The sequence below is a fragment of the Berghia stephanieae genome, chromosome 3 (genome assembly GCF_034508935.2).
Source record: "Berghia stephanieae isolate SIO BIC M18660-M18661 chromosome 3, UCSD_Bste_1.3, whole genome shotgun sequence".
NCBI lineage: Eukaryota > Metazoa > Mollusca > Gastropoda > Nudibranchia > Aeolidiidae > Berghia > Berghia stephanieae.
Genome location: NC_088362.1, coordinates 23,232,924 through 23,253,864, shown reverse-complemented (window position 1 = coordinate 23,253,864; position 20,941 = coordinate 23,232,924). Strand labels below are relative to the sequence as shown.

General features: G+C 37.3%; 1 protein-coding gene across 1 annotated transcript; it reads left to right on the top strand.

The window, feature by feature from the left end:
• The first annotated feature begins 2,712 nt into the window (after nucleotides 1–2,712).
• On the top strand, nucleotides 2,713–17,795 carry LOC144967375 (serpin B6-like). The gene is made up of 7 exons (XM_078904495.1): nucleotides 2,713–2,852; nucleotides 6,904–7,083; nucleotides 8,563–8,692; nucleotides 11,239–11,455; nucleotides 12,781–12,908; nucleotides 14,261–14,591; nucleotides 17,539–17,795. Exons 2-7 carry the CDS (start codon nucleotides 6,914–6,916, stop codon nucleotides 17,745–17,747), a joined length of 1,185 nt encoding a protein of 394 aa, XP_078760621.1. The 5' UTR covers nucleotides 2,713–2,852; nucleotides 6,904–6,913; the 3' UTR covers nucleotides 17,748–17,795.
• The last annotated feature ends 3,146 nt before the right edge of the window (nucleotides 17,796–20,941 follow it).

Below are 20,941 nucleotides of genomic sequence, written 5' to 3'. Positions count from 1 at the left end.
CGGTTATCATCACAAACTAATTCCCGCCCGATCTAGCAGACCCAGCTGCCTAATCACTGCTGGGTAGACAGGACGGTCCATAAGAAAAAAGAATATATATATATATATATATATATATAATATATATATATTTTAATATATATATATATATATATATATATTATCGACTGCATCCGGAATCGATCTCAGCACCTTTGATTGTGAAGCGAGTGCTCTACCAACTGAGCTAGATAATACCAAATTGAAATGATGGGTAACAAATGCTCATTTCTTTTTTCTTTTTTTTTCATTTAAAAAAGAAATTAAAAATAAATTTAATTTATGACACACATTGCCTACGGTTAGAAATGGAAAATTCCCCTTGAATATGTAGGACGAGTAATTAAGATAATACCAAGTTAACGATAACGGTCCTGGAACCTAAACGACCGACCAACAACTGGGAAGAAAACCGGGATCAATCGTAGCCATCGTAAAGTTATAGCCTGACACTGAACAAAAAATAACGTCAAAAGGTCAGTCTTTTGCCAAAAAATAATACAAATCGTGAGTTGTATTCAATAACAGTTCAACCAATGAAATAACTTGTTTCCTTGAGCTCTACTAACGACAACTCACTAGACGCTACACAAAACAAAACAAAATGATGTCAAACTGCCAGATACTAGAGGGTTTCTAGTGTCAGGCTATAGATACCTAGTTCGAAGATGACGTCACTCAGGTCTTTGTTATTGTTTTTTGCCATCCACGTTTATGAGTAATGCTCACTGAACTGTAATAACCCGACTATAAACGTTCATGGATACACATAGTTTTGTGTGTTGGTCCGTTGTACTTCCGGATGGCAATGTTATGAGCTTCTTAGCCAAGCGCATACTATCAATATATAATATGTTAACGATGGCCATGGATCAATCTGTCTTCAGACGTCTCCACACCAAGCCCGGTGAACGAGTTAAACTCGCATCACCGGGCGTCGTGTTTCAGTAGAACGGATCCTGGTTTTCTATCTGGTCGTTGGTCGATTCTATCGTTTAGGCCCGGGTGAACTTAATCGTTAACCTACTCATCATCATCATCATTGCCTTTTTCACCCTGGGTCAGGGTATAGGCCACATACAAACAGTTTCCATCCTTCTCTATCTTGAGCCAACTAATATCATAATATTCTATGAAAGCGGAAACGTTCTGGTTTTTGAACGACGAATGTGGCTTTCACTGACTGATAGGAACTAACCTTGACAGATATCAAGAAACAACATTGTTGCTTTCACGTATTGCCGTAAGCAACACAATTCACATATGTGACCCATAGTCCCAAAACGGTATTATGTCGGGATGAACCAGATACGAAAAAGCCAAATTAATGCGAAACTGTTAAAATTTTTGAATTATTTCTTTTTAGCATTCTAAGAAACGACATTCATTCTTTTCAGTAAAACATACGAACTCATTGCAAGTCGGATATTTCTGGCAATAAATTCAATTTTCAGCATCTTTGTCATTCCGACATAATACCTTTTTGAGACAAGGGGTCACATATTATTATTATATGTACACCGCACATAGTGACGAAGGATTTTGCACACTGTCTTATGTACTAAGATCATGCTTTATTCCCAAAACCACTAGTTAATTCTAGGTTTCTTAAGTATATAAAATGCATACGAAATATATAACGCTGTTGGCGGCCAGATACTCATTTTATACATTAGTACGGTGAGAGAATGTGAGACGAGATCCTATTTTTTCTCCCAAGGACTCAACTATACTCCGCTCAGAGCGAGAATCGAACCCTGGACCTTCCGTCCATAGGTGGGTGTCATACCACAAGATCATATAGCGGGAAGGAGGTGTTACCATATCTAAGAATATTCAAGAATACAAAATGGTAAATTTGAGTAGAAGTTATAACCATAAACTATGCTTTCGCTCAACATTAGTCACTCACATTTTATACTTTTAAAAAATATCTGATTCGTATTTTGATAGAGACGAAAGGGAAGGAGTTGTTGGAATAATAATATGTATAATTTCAATTCAAATTGCACAACTCGCCGTGATTATAATTTCAGGTCTGATAACCGGATGCAATTATGGGCCTGATTTAACATTTTTTTTTAATGGAGGATATTTTGTGTTGGTTATAGAGTAAGTATTTCCATTACAACAATGGGACCATAACAGTTTGGATTATCAGACCTGCAAATAAGTACACGTCGGTACAACTCCAATCTCTCTACCATACTAATCAACAACTTGAGCTTTTATATAGTTCAATATCCACTAAATGTGCTCAAAGCGCTTTACAAGGGGTCCCTGACCAACAGCAACACTTAACGTGAAGGACGTGACATGACACCTGTTAGCTGATATTACAATTTTTCGCACAGAGACAACGCTGTTGACGACCAGGTACTCATTTCACACCTGAGTGCGACGAGAGAATGTGAGTAAACAGCCTTCTCCAATGACTCAACTATGCGCCGAGCGAGGCTCGAACTCAGGAACTTCCAATCCGAAAGCGAATGTCATACCACAAGACCACGACATAGCCGCACAATAATCAATTTATTGTTTTTATATTTTAGGCCAATGCAGCGTGTTACTATAGAACGACGTGCTACTGGTGTAATCTTTATGTACACGTAGCTTTAGAAACATACAATGTTATTTTTAATTTTTAATCAGTTTTGTGTGATCCTACGTGTGCTAAATTTGAGATAACAACAGCTGGCGATTTCACAAACCATCACAAAAGGACCATAATATAAGTTAACGAAACATACCCATGTAAATCATTCTGGTGTTTATCTGCGAGCTGAAGCCAAACTAACGGATCCCTGGAAACTGTGAGTTTGAATTTTTATTTTTGATCTATCGTATCAACATTCGTTTATCCTCACTAATTATGTTTTTTCTATCCTTTCTTTTAAAAATATAGCATTGTGGAGAACATTGTGCTTATTTGAGTCAATAAAAAATTGATACGGCGCACAACTCTACTGAAAGATTTGAAAATTAGAAATGTATTTTTTACATATAGATAAACAGATAACTTGATTTCCTTTTATAATTTAAAGTCAGTCATTTTTTAGCAAATCTTGGCATTCAGAGTGATATTATTCACTTGATCATATGAAGGTATTCGGATTTACACAAATTTTAAACAAGTTTCACCGATTAACAACGTCTACTAAGATTACTGCTGATATTACGGTCGTTTTTATGCCATCGATGTGATAATTATTGCCCTGGGAAATATTTAGTTAAACGTTGTGGGCAAACTGTCAATTGTATCTGTCTAGCTTCTAGCTCGAACAAACTTGATAATTTTCGCGTCTGCTTCAGATTTTCATTTGACCTCACATAAGTTAGGTAAAGGGGAGATATTCCGAAAGCTCCTACATCCCCAGTATTCTTTCAATTTGTATTTTCACCGTTGATCTTTTGTTAGGCGTTTATTAATTCAATTTGTCATCATATAGAAGTAGAAGCATTTTTAAAACTCTAGAACAAACCTTGATAGATTTGTGAAAGTTTAAAATGTCCTAATTTGACCATTGTTTTGATTCTCGGCCGCCATTTTAATTTGTGAAGTATTGAAAGGTAGTGCAAAGCAGTCCGAGGGTTTTTTGTTCTATTAGGGTTAGTCATAATGCTAGGGTGTTTATTTTCCTATTAGGGTTAGTTAAAGGTACTCTAGGTTTTACTTTTTCTTGGGGTTAGTTGAGGGAATATTATTTAAGTTGTTTCCCTTTGTAGGACCTTTCGGAAGGCCTCCAAAGTCAAGCGTGGTAAAGACGTGACTTATTGATATTGATATCTACTGACTGATAAACTGAAATCATGCCGAATAAAGCATGGCAGCGACAAGTACATCGATTAAAGTGTGCATCTAATCGTAATCAAGATAATCAAGAAAATGATTCAGGCAATATCGAATGAAAATAGTTCTTTCCCCGCGAAATTGCGGGCTTTTTACTAGTTCTATAAAAATATTTTCCATAAATGAATGAGAGCGCGATATTCATTCAAAGTCTCAAAGCGCTTTACAAGGGGTTCCATGCCAACAGCAACACTTAACATGCAGGACGAGACATGGAGCCTATTAGGCGATATTACATTTTTTCGGACAGAACAAAGCTGTTAACGGCCTTATACTCATTTTACACCTCGGTTCGGTGAGAGAACGTGAGCAAAGAGCCTTTTCTAAGGACAACTATTCGCCGAGCGAGGCTCGAACCCAGGAGCTTCCGATCCGAAAGCGAGTGTCATTCACAAGACCACATAATCGCCTAAGTACAATAATATTAGAACAGCGATGGATGCTATTTGGTCCCATCTTACGTCGAGAATATAACATCCCACCCCAAGCTACAATGACAGAATATTTCCTTCATGGCAACAAATATGTAGGGAGACCACCAACATCAATAGTAATTACCCTGAACCAGGATCTCTCTATATATCAGAAATGTCTAGATTCAGATGAGGCCAAATTAATCCTCGAAGATCTAAGGAAAACTGCAGTGCCCTCCGTAATAAAGTCACAACAAGATCTCGACAGCCTCAAAACTGTTGCTCAGTATCGTGACCAATGGAAACAATTAACATCATGGATAGAGTGAGCAGCTATACTCATCGAAGTTTTAAAAACTCTGTGGCTGAATTACACAATTCTCAGCAAGCGTCATTCAGACTGCGAGGCTTACTACTACTACTACAACTGCTACTACAACTACTACTATTACTACTACTACTACTACTACTACTACTACTACTACTACTACTACTACTACAACTGCTACAACAACAACAACAACTACTACTACTACTACTACTACTACTACTACTACTACTACTACTACTACTACAACTGCTACAACAACAACAACAACTACTACTACTACTACTACTACAACTGCTACTTCTACTACTACTACTACTACTACTACTACTACTACTACAACTGCTACTACTACTACTACTACTACTACTACTACTACTACTACTACGACAACAACAACAACAACAACAACTACTACTACTATAACTACTACTACTACTACTACTACTACTACTACTACTACTACTACTACTACTACTACTACTACTACTACTACTACTACTACTTTGATTTGATGATGATGATGATGATGATGATGATGATGATGATGATGATGATGATGATGATGATGATGATGAATTCAGTTTCCAACAGTTCAATGGAAACGCACCAAAGCGCATCATAAATGAAAGCAAATGATCACCTTTAAAGGAATCTCAATATCAATCTGATCAATCACAGTCTCAGACGCCATCGTTTTCCCCTTGTGAATGTAAAAATAGCAAATAATTTTCTTCACAGGCACATGATATACATATTCTATACTTCAAACATTAAAGCGGAGAATTGCTGTAAGAGAGAACCCTTAGCAATCGATTCTATATTATTATTTTTATTTTACACAAGTTGATTATAACAGTATAACAATTTGTTAAGTAAAGTAAATTAGAAATCTAGAAAATGGAGTCTAGTTTCAGGCTTCATAATTTTATTTTTATTTCCTAGTCTGTGTGATATCATATCTGTGATTATTGCATTTTCGGGTATCGTCTAGATATTTCATGAAAAACATTAAATTGCCAAAACATTCTATCAATAAAATAAACTGTTTTCAGAATCTGACAAATATAAACACATCGAATATGGGTTTAATTTTTTTTTTTTTTTGTTTTTTTTTTTTTAATTATTTTTTTTTTACCAAGATGAGGGTCCTTTAAGTTGATCGATATTTGAAGGACGAGTTTTCCGGCCAAAATCCTTGACTTTTCAAAGAACGGCACTTAACTGGTCAAAGACGCATTATAAACTGTCAGGGAGTTAAGACCCATAGTTTTTTGTTTTAGAATATATCATATAAAATCAACAGTTGTAGAGTTGCCAGTTTATATATTTTTTTAAATGCCAAATTCTAAAAACTGTTTTGAATCCGTTTGGCATGCAAAAATTGGGTATGACATTTTTTTGGCATTTTGTTACATCTTTTCTAAATCATTTATTTTCAACTATTTCATTGATTTCACAAACTGTACAAAAATGGTTACCCTTAATGTCAAGTCGAAGTGAATTTTTAAAAAAATCAAGACACTTATTAAGATTTATTTCCATTTTTATGCGCGTTTTAGTAGATAAATTGTGCTTGGATAAGTTTGACGTTTTCTCGGGCCATTTTGGCTCGATCGACAACATTTTTTGATAGGGCTTTTTCTCATGCCGCCCCAAATGTGTGGAATTCACTGCCATTAGATGTTAGAAGTAGGGTATTTTCGTCTGAAATGACATTCAAAAAGTGCCTTAAAACACACCTGATGAATTCTTCTTTGTCTTAATGATGTTACGAATGGAACTGTGTGTATATAAATAGTCCATAATATCTGAGAAGTGTAATTGTTATATGTAGGATTATGATTTCCCCTCCTGTCAGTGTGCGTCTAGAGCTGCGGCAACGCGGGATTTGCAATATATAAATATATTATACTATTATTATTATTTATTATTATTATCATTATTATTATTATTATTTGGCAATTTTTGTAACCTTTTTTGGCATTTATTCCAATATAGTTCTGGCAACCTTCGTCGTTACTCTGAAAACGAAGAATGACGTTTTTATCATTGGTGTATATGGTTTTGAAATACATCATTATTGTTGTTGTTGTTGTTGTTGTTGTTATTATCATTATTATTATTATTATTATTATTATTATTATTATTATTATTATCGTTATTATTATCGTTATTATTATTATTATTATTATTATTATTATTATTATTATTATTATTATTATTATTATTATTATTATCATTATTATTTCATATTACATTTTCATTTTCAGTGATTAAAAGATGATGAAGAATCAGATAGCCACTGTGGCAGTCCTACTGTTTTTGCTGTACGCATCAACAGCTATTGCATATGACGGAGAAATGCTTGCAACTGCCATCAGTGATTTCTCCCAACGCTTCGATACAAAAATTCGTGAAAAGGGACAGAGTGTAGTGTATTCACCTTATAGGTAACATAGTGTTTTATTTCCTTTCAAAACTAGAGCGCGCACTTTTTTGGGTTTTTTTATTATTTTCTTTTACTTGTATTTTTGGAATGGAGTCGATTGAAACTTGGCAACACGATATCGATAATATAGTATCGTATCGTATCATATCGTTTATAAACTAATGGGCTTTGAATCATTTAAATAATATGTAATTCATAAAAGTGAGTGGAGCAGACACTTATGTTGATAATAACAAGAAATGGAGTGAGTAGGAAAATTCCAGAAGACAACAGAGAATAAAGAGTTCGCGGCGGCGATGGGGGCTCGAACCCGCAACCTTACTGGTACGACAACTCCGCCTGGCCGGGGAGATCGTGACTCTATCGTATGGCCTCTCCACGTGGATAAATAATATGTGAAACTTTCATGCATAGATACAATTTTTCGAAGTTATACAAACAACATTCATTGTTTATTCGACAATTTTCGGTATATAATTACTGTTTCAAATTATTCAATATGCAACACACAAATAAGTGTCAAAGTCAAAATTCGTAGAATAATGTCCCCCCTTTCAAAATTCATTTGACACATGTCCACCTCTATATATTCCAGAGTTTCAATTTATTAATAGATCTATACAAATTGCAAATAATATTCAATATCATGGTACATTATTCAATAGAATAATGGCACCTTCTAGTTATCAAAGCAAGTCATTCTTTAAATTATTTATTGAATTACACAAAAGAAAAAAAGCAAGACCAAAAACAAACAAACAAACAAACAAACAAACAAACAAACAAAAAAAGACACCCCAAAAACAAAGAACAAAAATAAGCGTTATAAATATTTTTTTTCGAAACAAATAATCAGTTCATCAGTAAGTTAGCTTGTTAATTCCCTAAAGAAAACCCAGAAGAAACCCAGTCACTTCTTAGTTCAAAACTTTTGCTGCTTTGCAAGTACCCATTGAACGCAAATATAACTCCACACCAAATTTTAATGTAAAAAGCAAGGAAACGCATCCTTTCAGAACGTGACCAAAATCATAAATGACAAAGTTTAACGCTCATAACCTTTACCATTTTCTGTGACGTGCCAATTGTCTTTCTTTGAATCATTTAAAGCAATGGACTAAAAAAAAAATCACAACAGTACAAAACATTACTATCTACCTGGCTGTTTAGGTAGTAGAGGTAATAGTAGAAATACGAATTTTTGGCTCAAGCTACACAGCTGCATACGGCCTCAATCAATTTTGTTGAAAGGGAAATCTTAGTTCCTTAGAAACTATATTCAGGACTTTAGAGTATTTTTGGGGACTATGCTGAGAGTAAATTGTTTATTTCTAAAGCAATTTAAAGTGAATCCCCCCCCCCCCCCTGGAAACTACGATTTTATTTAAATTTCAAGTTGGCAGCTCTGAATCTGGAGGACTGGGTTCGCACTTCCAAGGAAATTTGACATCACCCTATTAATTTTTCTCTTCTATTCCAGCATTCACTCAGCTTTATCCATGACAAGTACTGGAGCGAAAGGTGAAACCCTCACAGAGATGAGAAGAGTTCTAAGCCTCACAGATTTGGGAGATGCGACGAACTTAGCCTACCATGGGCTCATTAACGAGGTTTGTTGTGACGTCAGCCATAATTTTCGGTTAATCTTTTTTAAAATTCTTATGAATACATTTAAAATATAAAATAAACTTCCCTTTATTCACCCAATAGGGAAAATTTGTCTCTAAGGTCTATTCCAAGGGGGGACTGTAATAACCCAGGCGTCAACCGCAGTGCAGCGTCGCAAATTGAGCGAGGGCGAGCTGACTTGCTCAAGGCCACACAGCGTAGGTGATCGAACTCGGACCCTTTCGGGTAAGAAGCAAAGACCGTACCGCTGAGCCACGCTGTCCCTCTGTTATTGTTGGGGTCCTCTAATTTCTTGATTTCATAGCCTGTGATATTTTATTTTCTTAGGTTAGCACTTTCACAGCCGTGTAATTTGCCTTGACGTGGCCAAAACATTTCTTTTCTTGTTGAAAATATGACATCACAAGAAACAGTAAATATGGAAGAAAAGTGTGATGTCAAAAAACTGGTTTCCGTTTCATTGGAAGTGTAAATCCACTCTTTCCGGGGTCTGGATACATATCTTGTATAAATGCGTTTCTCGTTTCATAGGGATGGTATCTTATTTTCTAGTCTTAATATATGCTGGTCGCTCTTTTTAACATCCCGTAATACACACTAGAGAGAGATGTACTGGAGGGCATGGCGGAGGGCAAAAGAGGCAGAGGAAGACCACAAAGAAGATGGCAACAGGATTTTCCAGGAATGGCTCAACAACGGCGTGACAGAATGTGGCAGATGGGCACAAGACAGAGACTTCTTCCGAAGGACTGTGTGGGAGGCTACGTCCAAGTGATATGCCACAGAGAGAGAATCCTAAAAATCTGCTTTACATCCTGCTACTACTGAAATAGTTATACCACCCTTGTGAAACGTATTCATTATTAGTTCTCCGTCGGAATGGTTACATATACACACTCCCAAGGATTTAGGAACCAAAAGAGTAGAGGGTTTGATGTCACGACTTTTCGTCCCTATTATATCTTCCTCACGAGGAAAATATATATGACCCATTGTCTTCAAACGATCTAATATCGGGGGGAACCTGATGCATTGGATTTATTTTTTAAAGGAAAAACAGCAATGGTGTATGGACTAGAGACAGCAGCTAAAACAAAAATACAAGATAAAGAAGTTGAGGTGGCAGAAATGAGGATGTTGAGGTGGTCACTTGGCTGGACAAGAAAAGATAACGTAAGAAATGAACGAATTCGAAATCAATAAAGATGGGAGAAGATAGATTGAATTGTTTCGGACAAGTTAAGAGAAGAGAAGAGAGAGGGAGTACGTGGGAAGGAAAGTATTGGATATACAATGAGTGAGAAAGAGGGAAAAAAGGGACGTCCACTAGATAGCTGGACTGGATAGGGCAAAAGACCGATATTTAAGAACTGGGCCGGGAAGAAGATGATGCTATGAGCCGAGATGCATGGAGATGTGGCATTCATTATGGCCATCCAACAAAATGCGGGATAATCTGATAGAATAAGAAGAAGAAGAAGAAGAAGAAGAAGAAGAAGAAGAAGAAGAAGAAGAAGAAGAAGAAGAAGAAGAAGAAGAAGAAGAAGAAAGAAGAAAGAAGGAGGAGGAGGAGGAGGAGGAGGAGGAGGAGGAGGAGGAGGAGGTTAACTCATAAACGTTAAGCTAGATAGAGTGAATTACCAATTTGAGGACAGATAGCTTTGTTTATTACCTAATTCTATTGTCTAATTCTAAGATGTTTGTACTGCTATGTGGTCTAGTGGTATGACACTCGCCTTCGGATCGGAAGGTCCTGGGTTCGAGTCCCGCTCTGAGCGGTGCATAGCTGAGTCCTTGGAAAGGGTTCTTTACGCACATTCTCTCTCCGTAATCGGTTATAGTACGAAAATGGACGCACAACTGGTGTTTTGCGATTAGGGTTCAATAGTTGTGACGTCCCTTCCTTGTAATGACGCATATTAACTAGTAACTGGTTCTAAACTATTGGAACAATGGCGAACGCCCTTTTGAAATACTTCTCCGACGAGCATAAAAGTGTATCCAGAGGAGAAAAACATAAATCGGATCATGTTTTGACATTTATACATTCAGATCACATGAAATGTGAAAAAGTTCTAGCCAGCGTGAAGAATAAAAAGTACTGATTTTCTTTGTTTAGAACCAAGCTGTTCGTTGCTTGGCGAAAGTGACATCAGACTATTGAACCCTGTTGGAAATATTATGGTTCCATGCGCCCTTCTGGGTGAATAAATGAAACATTGTGAAGCGCATTTAGCATGGTGAATCCTTTGAAATACGCTTCATCAATGTTCATATTATAGGATCTCGTAATAACTTAATAACAAAATGATAGTAATTTAATGAAACTTGAATGATAATAAAAGAGAAAAGTTTGATCAGAAGTCTTTGCTTGTTGTTGTTATCAGTTCATGATTTTTTTCGCTTCGTCCAAAACTCCATTCATCTTTTTCGCTCCCTACAATATCAATCTCATTGTATTTTTTTTTCTCATCCCCCCCCCCCCCCCCCCCCCCCCACACACACACACACATACACACACTCCCAGTTAAATTCTGCGTCATCAGTCGAGCTGAAAACGGGCAACGCATTGTTTTACGCACCAGGACTCGAGACGAAAAAACGATTCCGCGATGAAGTCAAGTCTCATTACTTGGGCGATGTGAGCGAACTGGACTTCAATGCAGAAGGGGGACCGGAGCAGGCTGTGAATGACTACGTGGCGGAAAAGACAAGCAATATGATCAAGCATATGTTTGAGGAGGGTAAGATAGATTTATTGAGGCAATAGATATAATATATAGAATGGAAGATGCATTTTGATTGAGCATGGTTTTTCCTATGGCCGTTATAATAATAATAATAATAATAATAATCATAATCATAATAACAATGGTAATAATGATGGTAATGATGATGATGATGATGATGATGATGATGATGATGATGATGATGATAATGATGATGATGATGATGATGATGATGATGATGATGATGATGATAATGATGATGATGATGATGATGATGATGATGATGATGATGATGATGATGATGATGATGATGATAATAAAATAAAAGAAATGTAATATAAAATAAAAACGACCAACCCCCCCCCCCCTTCCACAAAATAAATCAGCCAGCCTCGACTGGAGACGTCCTTAATCCCGGTCAGACGTGCTGCGAGTACATCATCATCATCATCATCATCATCATCGTCATCATCATCATCATCATCGTCATCATCATCATCGTCATCGTTGTCATCATCATCATCATCATCATCATCATCATCATCATCATTATCTTTTATTATTATTATCATTATTATTACGAGACATCTTCTGGTTTACCCGCAAAAACAACTAGGCCTTTGCAAGCGGCAAAAAACAACGCCGCTAGAATCATGATAGAATAACCCCGGTTCCGAACCGAAATCCCTACATTGGCTTCCAATCGCCCAACGAATTGAATCCAAAGTAGCTTGCATCACTTACAAATGCTTACATGGACAAGCTCCTGATTATATCAGATCTCGTTTAAACGTCAATATAACACCAAGAAATCTACGATCCTTCCAGTCCACCCACTTTGACATTAGAAGGTCGACATCAAGAACAATATTTTCCAGCAGATCTTTCTCTAATGCAGCTCCAAAAATCTGAAATTCCCTGTCTTCCAAAATAAGAAACTTTCCAACTTTTCACTCACAATTCAATTATTATTATTATTATTATTATTATTATTATTATTATTATTATTATTATTATTATTATTATTATTATTATTATTATTATTATTGTTATTATTATTATTATTCATCATCATCATCATCATCATCATCATCATCATCATCATCATCATCATCATCATCATCATCATATCATCATTCATCATCATCATCATCATCTCATCATCATCATCATATATTATTCTCATATCATTTATTAATTATTATTATTATATTATTATTATTATTATTATTATCATTATTATTATTATTATTATTATTATTATTATTATTATTATTATTATCATCATCATCATTATTATTATCAATATTAATACATATTATCGATGAACACCATTCCAGGTAGTATCGGTGGCAATACGCTTTTGGTCTTGATCAACACCATATTCTTTAACGGTACATGGGACCATCAATTTAATGCCGGTTCGACCCAAGAACAAGATTTCCATGTAGATGGTAAAACACAAAAGGTAACGCGTACCAAAATGTGGAATCATTGTTTTATTTCCTTCTTCCTTTTATGCGTCTTCTTCTTTTCCTCTTCCTCTTCCTCCTTCTCATCATCCTCCTCCTCCTCTTCTTCTTCTTCTTAGAAAGCGAGTGTCATACCACAAGGCAACATAGCCTCGCTATTGGTTTGTTCCAGAGTAAGACAGCAGCTTCTTATGGTTCTCACACTACTTTGTTATGACGATCGACCGAATCAGCAAAGTCCGGTCCGCATTCGTGCACCGTCGGGAACCCGCCCGGTAGCATCGTCACAACACATCGTTCAACTAGATGCTCTGCTGTTTCAGAGTAGAGCGGAGTTGTGTTCTTGACTTACTTGAATTATTACTGATCGCATCCCAATCTTCGGACTGGGGCGCTTTGGAAGCTTCTCTGATTTGCTGAGTGAGTTCTTTCCACTGATGACGGTCTGCTGCGATGGATCTCCGGTGTTCTAAATCCTTTTCGCATACAGTTCGGGGTCTTTGTTTATCGTAGTGTATAATATTCTGCTTGTTGTGGGTCAGCCTTTGTGTTTGTTATGTCCGCCTGGTGTAAAGAATAACGCCATTGCATTATTAGCTGGAATATTCCTGTCTCTTCTTAAGATATGTCCAAATAGTCTCCATCTTGTTTCCAAAATTTGAATCGATAGCGGTGTTTCTTCGTATTTCATGTTCAGCGATTTGTTAGATTATTTTGGTTGGGAAGTGGATATTTAGATTTTTCAGTTATCAGACATGTATAATAGACGTGCTTATCGCCCTAAAGCAATCTATTGGACAGCATAGCATCATCAGGGAAAAAATCGAAATCTCAAAACACTCCAGAATTAGTTCTATGAGGCAAAATAATTAAAGACAATATTTTCCTCTTTGTTCGGTCATGTGGTCTAGTGGTATGGCACTTGCCTTCGGATCGCAAGGTCCTGGGTCCGAGTTTCGACCGGTGCATTGTTGTGTCCTTTGAAAAGGCACTCATCGTACTCAGGTGCAAAATGAGCATGAGACCGTAAACTGCGTTGTCTTTGTCCGTTAATAAATTGTAATATCGCCTGACAGGCGTCGTGTCTCGTCCTACATGTTAAGTGTTGCTATTGGCCAGTGATCCCTTGTAAAGCGGTTTGGGCACGTTTTGTGGAATTTGCACCAAATAAAAGCTCAAGTTTTTTGGGGTTTTTTTTTTTAATTTTTTAGCTCAAGTTGTCCTCTTTAATAGATAAATAACAAAAATTGCACATTTCTCTGAATTATGAAAATGTAACGTAGCAGGCTTTGAAAATCGGCCCCTCAGTTTTTATTTTTGTTTTTGTTTTTGTTATTCTGTCTCTTAGGTGGATATGATGAAAACTGCTTCCGCTTTTGGTTGGAAATATGACGAGGACATCTCTTCGGAAGTTTTGAAAATGGACTTCTTGGGTAGACGCTTCGCTTTTTACGTCGTCCTGCCTAGGAAAAATGAAAAGACCATCGATGAAGTAGAAAAGGACCTGGATGGTTTTGGAATTCAATTCATTTTCCAGGGTCTTGAAAATACCCTCCTTTCAGTGAAGATTCCCAAATTCAAAATTACCACGAAATTAGAATTGGTTTCGCCTTTAAAAGATATGGGAATGCAACGAGCATTCTCCCCAAGTGCTGATTTCACTGGGATCAGTGACGAAGGTAAGTAACTCACTCACAATGAGAAATTATATTTGTAACCCACCATCTCAAAACGTTTTGCGTGCTATGTGGTTAAAAAAAAAGTAGAGCATTTATATAGAGCAATATCCACTAAAAGTGCTCAAAGCGCTTTACAAGGGATTCCTAGCCAACAGCAACACGTAACGTGTAGAACGAAACATGACGCCTTTTAGGCGATATTATATATTTTTTATTATAGAGACAACGCAGTTAACAGTACTCATTTTACACCTGAGAACGGTGAGAGAATGTGAGTAAAGAGTCTTTTGCAAGGACTCAACTATGCGTCGAGCGAGGCTCAAACCCAGGACCTTCCGAGTGTCATACCACTAGACCCAATAGCCACACCGTTTGGAGGTATGACACTCGCCTTCGGTCCAAAAGATCCGGGGTTCGAATCCTGCTTTGAGCGGCGCGGTGTTGGATCCTTGGAAAAGTGGAAAAGGCTCCAAACGTATCGGAATCTCTACCATCCGACAATGTGAAAGTCTACCAGTCTTCAAACGGCATCTAAAACTAAAAACCAATCTTTTTCATTCTGCTTATCGTGATTCTATAAGAAGTTTGAACACGATATTATTGAGCTTTATATAGCGCAATATCCACTATATGTGCTCAAAGCGCTTTACAAGGGGTCCCTCGTCAACAGCAACATTTAACATGTAGGACGGGACATGCCGCCTGTTAGGCGATATTACAATTTTTCGGACAAAGACAACGCTGTTAATGACCAGGTACTCACTTTACACCTGAGTACGGTGAGAGAATGTGAGTAAAGAGCCTTTTCCAAGGACTCAACTATGCGCCGAGCGCGAGGCTCGAACCCAGGACCTTCCGATTCGAAAGCGAGTGTCATAACACTAGACCACATAGTCGCACATATAAGTGTGACTGTCGTGGCGATCAAAGTTAGTGTTCGGCCAACTGACCTATCAGGACCCCCGAAAAAATAAAAGAAACTCTATTTAAATATATGTTGGTTTTTTTGTTGTTGTTGTAATCATTTAATTGCTGTACTCTCAACCAAAAAGGAAAAAAAAAAACAACAAAAAACATCTTTTTATCAATATAGCCAGAAAACTCGTCCTTTAAATACCGATCGATTTAAATTATCTTTATCTTGGCAAAAACTCTCATACCTGGGACTTCGCAAAGTCTTTCTTGCCAATATGAGGGTCATTTAAATCGGTTCGATATTTGAAGGACGAGTTTTTACTCTCAAAACTCTTAAACCTGCGAAGTCTTTCTTCCCAATATGAGGGTCATTTAAATCGATTCGATATTTGAAGGACGAGTTATCTGACCAAATTTTATATACGCGACTTTCCAGAGCACGGCAGTTAACTAGCTATAGATAGTATGCGCTTGGCTTAGAAGCTCACAACATTGCCATCCGGAAGTATACGGACCAACACACAAAACTATGTGTAACCATGAACGTTTATAGTCTGGTTAATACAGTTCAGTGAGAATTATTCATATACATGGATAGCAAAAAACAGTAACAAAGACCTGAGTGACGTCAACTTAGTTCTATCTATATTCTAGTTATTCATTTTTGTTTATGACATTTTTTTTTCACACCCCGCTATTGAACCGTTTTGATGCGGTAAGCAAAATGTATTTTAAAATATAGACAGAATCTTTGATATTGTTTTTTTTTTTTTTTTTGGCCATTCACGTTTATGAGTAATTCTCACTAAACTGTATTAACCAGACTATAAACGACCAAGATTAAATATTGTAGTTTTGTGTGTTGGTCCATTATATTTCCGGATGGCAATGTTGTGAGTTTCTTAGCCAAGGGCACACTATCTATAAACAACTCAATAAACACCAAGTGGAAAGGAACAAAACCACGCCCCTCGGACAGTCATAATAATGGAAACACGAGTTTTTAAAAAAATATAAATATAGATAGTTCGAAGATGACGTCACTCAAGCCTTTGTTGTTGTATTTTGCCATCCGCGTTTGTGAGCGATTCTCACTAAACTGTATTACCCCGACTATAAAAGTTCATGATCACACAATGTTTTGTGTGTTGGTCCGTTATACTTCCGGATGGCAATGTTATGAGCTTCTTAGCCAAGCGCATACTATCTATAGCACAATATCCACTAACCGCGCTTAAAGCGCTTTACATAGGGTCCCTGACCAATAGAAACGCGTCGTAACATATAGAGCGAGACAAGACACATGTTAGGCGATATTACAGTTTTTCAGAGACAACGCAGTTGACGCTAGATACTCATTTTACACCTGAGTACGGTGAGAGAATGTGAGTAAAGAGCCTTTCCCAAAGACCCAAATATGCGCCGAGCAAGGCTCGAACCCAGAACCTTAAGATCCGAAAGCGAGTGTCATACCGCCACATAGCCGCACAATGGTAGTGATTAGTAAACACAACACAATTTCACAGGTTTTACTATCGATGGTATGTGTCTTAGTAAAATACCCACGGCCTGATCAATATAACCGATGCAGAAAACTATGCGTAAACTTAATTGTGATCAAGAAAATACTGTGATAACTAGTCACCCATTTAGCTATATATATATATATATATATATATATATATATATATATATATATATATATATATAGTATGCGCTTGGCTAAGAAGCTCATAACATTGCCATCCGGAAGTATAACGGACCAACACACAAAACTGTGTGTAACCATGATCATTTTATAGTCTGGATAATACAGTTCAGTGAGCATTACTCATAAACGCGGATGGCAAAAAACAATAACAAAGACCCGAGTGACGTCATCTTCGAACTATCTATATATAATGATCAGAGAAAGGTCGATTTCATTCACATTATTATCTCTAAACAACCAACTATGTTTGTCTGAGCACGTATGAAGGTGTGTCACAAGTTCCCTGTTTTGATTGGTCAAAAATCTTCTGGTTAATTGCAGCGCACCTAAGCATAGACCAGGCGATTCATCAGGCAGTCATTGAAGTCAAAGAAACCGGCACGGTTGCAGCAGCGGCCACCGCTATCATCATGGGAAGATCCGGAACCTTTGAGCCAAAACAGAAATTCACAGCAGATCGCCCTTTCCTTTTCTTCTTGAGGGATTCCAAAACGAACCAAGTGCTTTTCCGTGGAAAGTTTACAGGATAAACTATGATTACGAATAAAATAATTCGTTCGTTGAGCTACTTTTATAAATCGTTTTCTATTGTTGTTTCATCTCCTTTATCATCATCATCGTCGTCGTCGTCATTATCAACATCATCATCATCATCATCATCATCATCATCATCATTATTATTATCATCATCATCATCATCATCATCATCATCATCATCATCATCATCATCATCATCATCACCATCATCATCAGCATCATCATCATTGTAACGGATAGACCAGTTTGTCTTTAGCTGTATATAAATATAGGCAATCCATTTTGATGTCAATTTTTGTAACTGTCGTTGGTTAGCCTATTTGAATATTACATCATATACATTCATATGTGTTTAGATGACCGCAAAGACATGTATATTATAACGTGAGAGATTAAGTGTCTCACTCACTCACTCAATCCCATGACCAGTTGATCGTCGGGGGGACATGCAGGGTGCATTAGAACGCCTAGAGAATGGGGCCCGACAATGGCAGCAATCCAGATCCCCGATGTCCGGATCGAGACGATTACGGTAAACTGGCTTAATAAGATCAAAGAGGTAGGGAATGGGGATACCCCTCTCAAACGCATTATGGACGTCGCCCCCGTTTCGTGCCGAAATAAGTCCCTTGTACGCAGCTTCCCTGACTACGAACAGAGATGCATATACGAGATGGAAGTCGGTTTGGACGAATTCAATCCCTCGAGGGGGCAGGGACATACACTCTTCGAAACTAGGTGAGAAGTTTCCAGGCTTCTCCACCAGTAAGAGGAGACACATCGGCCTAGGTCAAGAACCTGCATCAGGGCAAAATCGCTTCATCAGTGGGGACTTTCCACCCGATGTGGGATAGAACCCGAAACCGCAGAGCATCTAGCGGGTTTGTGACGGTGCACGAATGCGGTGAAGAATTTGCTGATTGGGTCGATCGTCATAACATAACAATGTGAGCACCATTAGAAGCAACAGGGTGCAGACTTCACCACATTACGTCATTCGTCGCGGTCTCTGGTCTTTTCCAGTAGGCTATTGAGATTCAGACCTGTCCACTCTTTGATGTTGTCGGGCATTGTATTAAACTTAAGTGTAGCATATTTATTAAAAGATCTGAGGATATCCAAACCAACCCGGGGTGGTGTCAATGAAAATAATGAGAATAAGCCGAGTTGACTCTCAAGAGTCTCTTAATGATTGCCATCCTACTTATTCCAAAGTGTGGCTGTCATTCCTCTGATCTTATATATTTGATTAAAAAAAGAAAAAAAAAAGAAAAAAAAATAATAAAAAAAAACAACAAAAAAGCAACAAAAACTTGAGCTTTTATTTTGCGGAATATCCACTAAACGTGCTCAAAGCGCTTTTGTCACTAATGGTTCATCCAGTCGTTGAATTCCCCCCCCCCCCCCCCCCCCCACCCCCTGGCCCTTTACAAAGGGTCCCTGGCCAACAGCAACACGTAAAATAAAGAACGGGACATTCCGCCTGTTAAGTGATAATACAATTTTTTTCGGACAGATACAACGCTGTTAACGGCCAGATACTCATTTTACACCTGATAACGGTGAGAGAATGTGAGTAAAGAGTCTTTTCCAAGGATCAACTATGCGTCGAGCGAGGCTCGAACCTAGGACCTTCCGATCCGAAACCGAATGTCATACAACTAGACCGCATAGCCGCATATAGATCTAAAAGGGTTTGGCGCTCAGTTTTTAAGTGGAAACATACATTTTTCTGCAACACATAATTCAATCTCAAAAGAATAGGATTCAGTTGTCTGATGTCAAGTTCGTCCAGCAACGAGTAGCTTCGTTCTAAAGAGAGAAAACCTGTACTTTTTAATCTTCATGCTGGCTAGAATTTTTTCACATGTCATGTGATCAGAATGTATAAAAGTCAAAACATGATCAGATTTATAATGTTTTTCTTTCTCTGGATACACTTTTATGCTCGTCGGAGAATTATTTCATAAGGGCATCCGCCATTATTCCGATAGTTTAGAACCAGTCGAGGGAAATGACGTCACGACTGTTGAAGTCTGTTTAGTCCAAGTTTCAAGTACAAATCTGTTGAAGTGCAATCAGCAGATTCTACTTTTGGAATTTTTGTTTTTTCTACTGAGAGCAATGGGATAGTAGAGCCCTTACTAGTTTGTAAAAGTGCTAATTAAAAAAAAACAAAAAAAAAAAACAAAAAACAAACAAACAAACAAACAAACAAACAAACTAGAAGAGCAAGATGTCACACCACTTTTTTCAGAACTACAAGGTATCTAGCTAAATTAGCTAAGATGCTAGAATTAGAATGTGTCCAGCCAAATTGACAAAAAGGTGTCAAACAAAGTTGGCTAAAAAGCTAGAAGGTGTCTAGCTAAGTTTGTAAAAAAGCTAGAAGGTGTCTAGTTAAGTTGGCAGAGGAGCTAGAATGTGTCTAGCTAAGAAATGATTGAAGAAAGACATATGACTGATTTTGCGATAAGAAATCCACTTCCCAGGTGGGGATTGAAACTCGGCTACTTTACTTGAGCTTTTTTATAGAGCAATATATACTAAACATGCTCAAAGCGCTTTACATGGGTCCCTGACCAATAGCAACACGAGACATACGCCTGTCATGCGCTGTTAACGGCCAGGTACTAATTTTACACCCGAGTACGGTGAGATAATGTGAGTAAAGTTAAAGAGTCTTTCCAAGGACTCAACTATGCGCCGAGCGAGGCTCGAACCCAGAACCTTCCGATCCGAAAGCGAGTGTCATAGCATTACACCACATAGCCGCACAAGTTACATGCTCTCTGGTCATCAGTCTTTAAGATGGTGGGCTTGGACGGCGTTCAATGATTAGTGATCTGCAATTTCTGTAACAAAATGATGTTCCAACTTTCAATTTTCTTTGATATCTCTCATGATCCCGCTGTTTCATCTGATTCTTCTCTTATTCAAGTCAAATATTAATAATATTATTATGCAATTCCCACCAATAAAAAAAACACATGGAATATACCAATTCAAAGGAATCAAATAGTAAATTCATTTGTTACAAACTTAAAATATTTCATGAAAGAACAACAGACTTCAACATGAAAATCTTCGGGTTAAAAACAATTAATAATTCGAATAGGTAAATCAATACATTTCTTTTTGTAACTGCTTATACTATTAGAATTCTTCGCACTTTACGCAGAAAGAA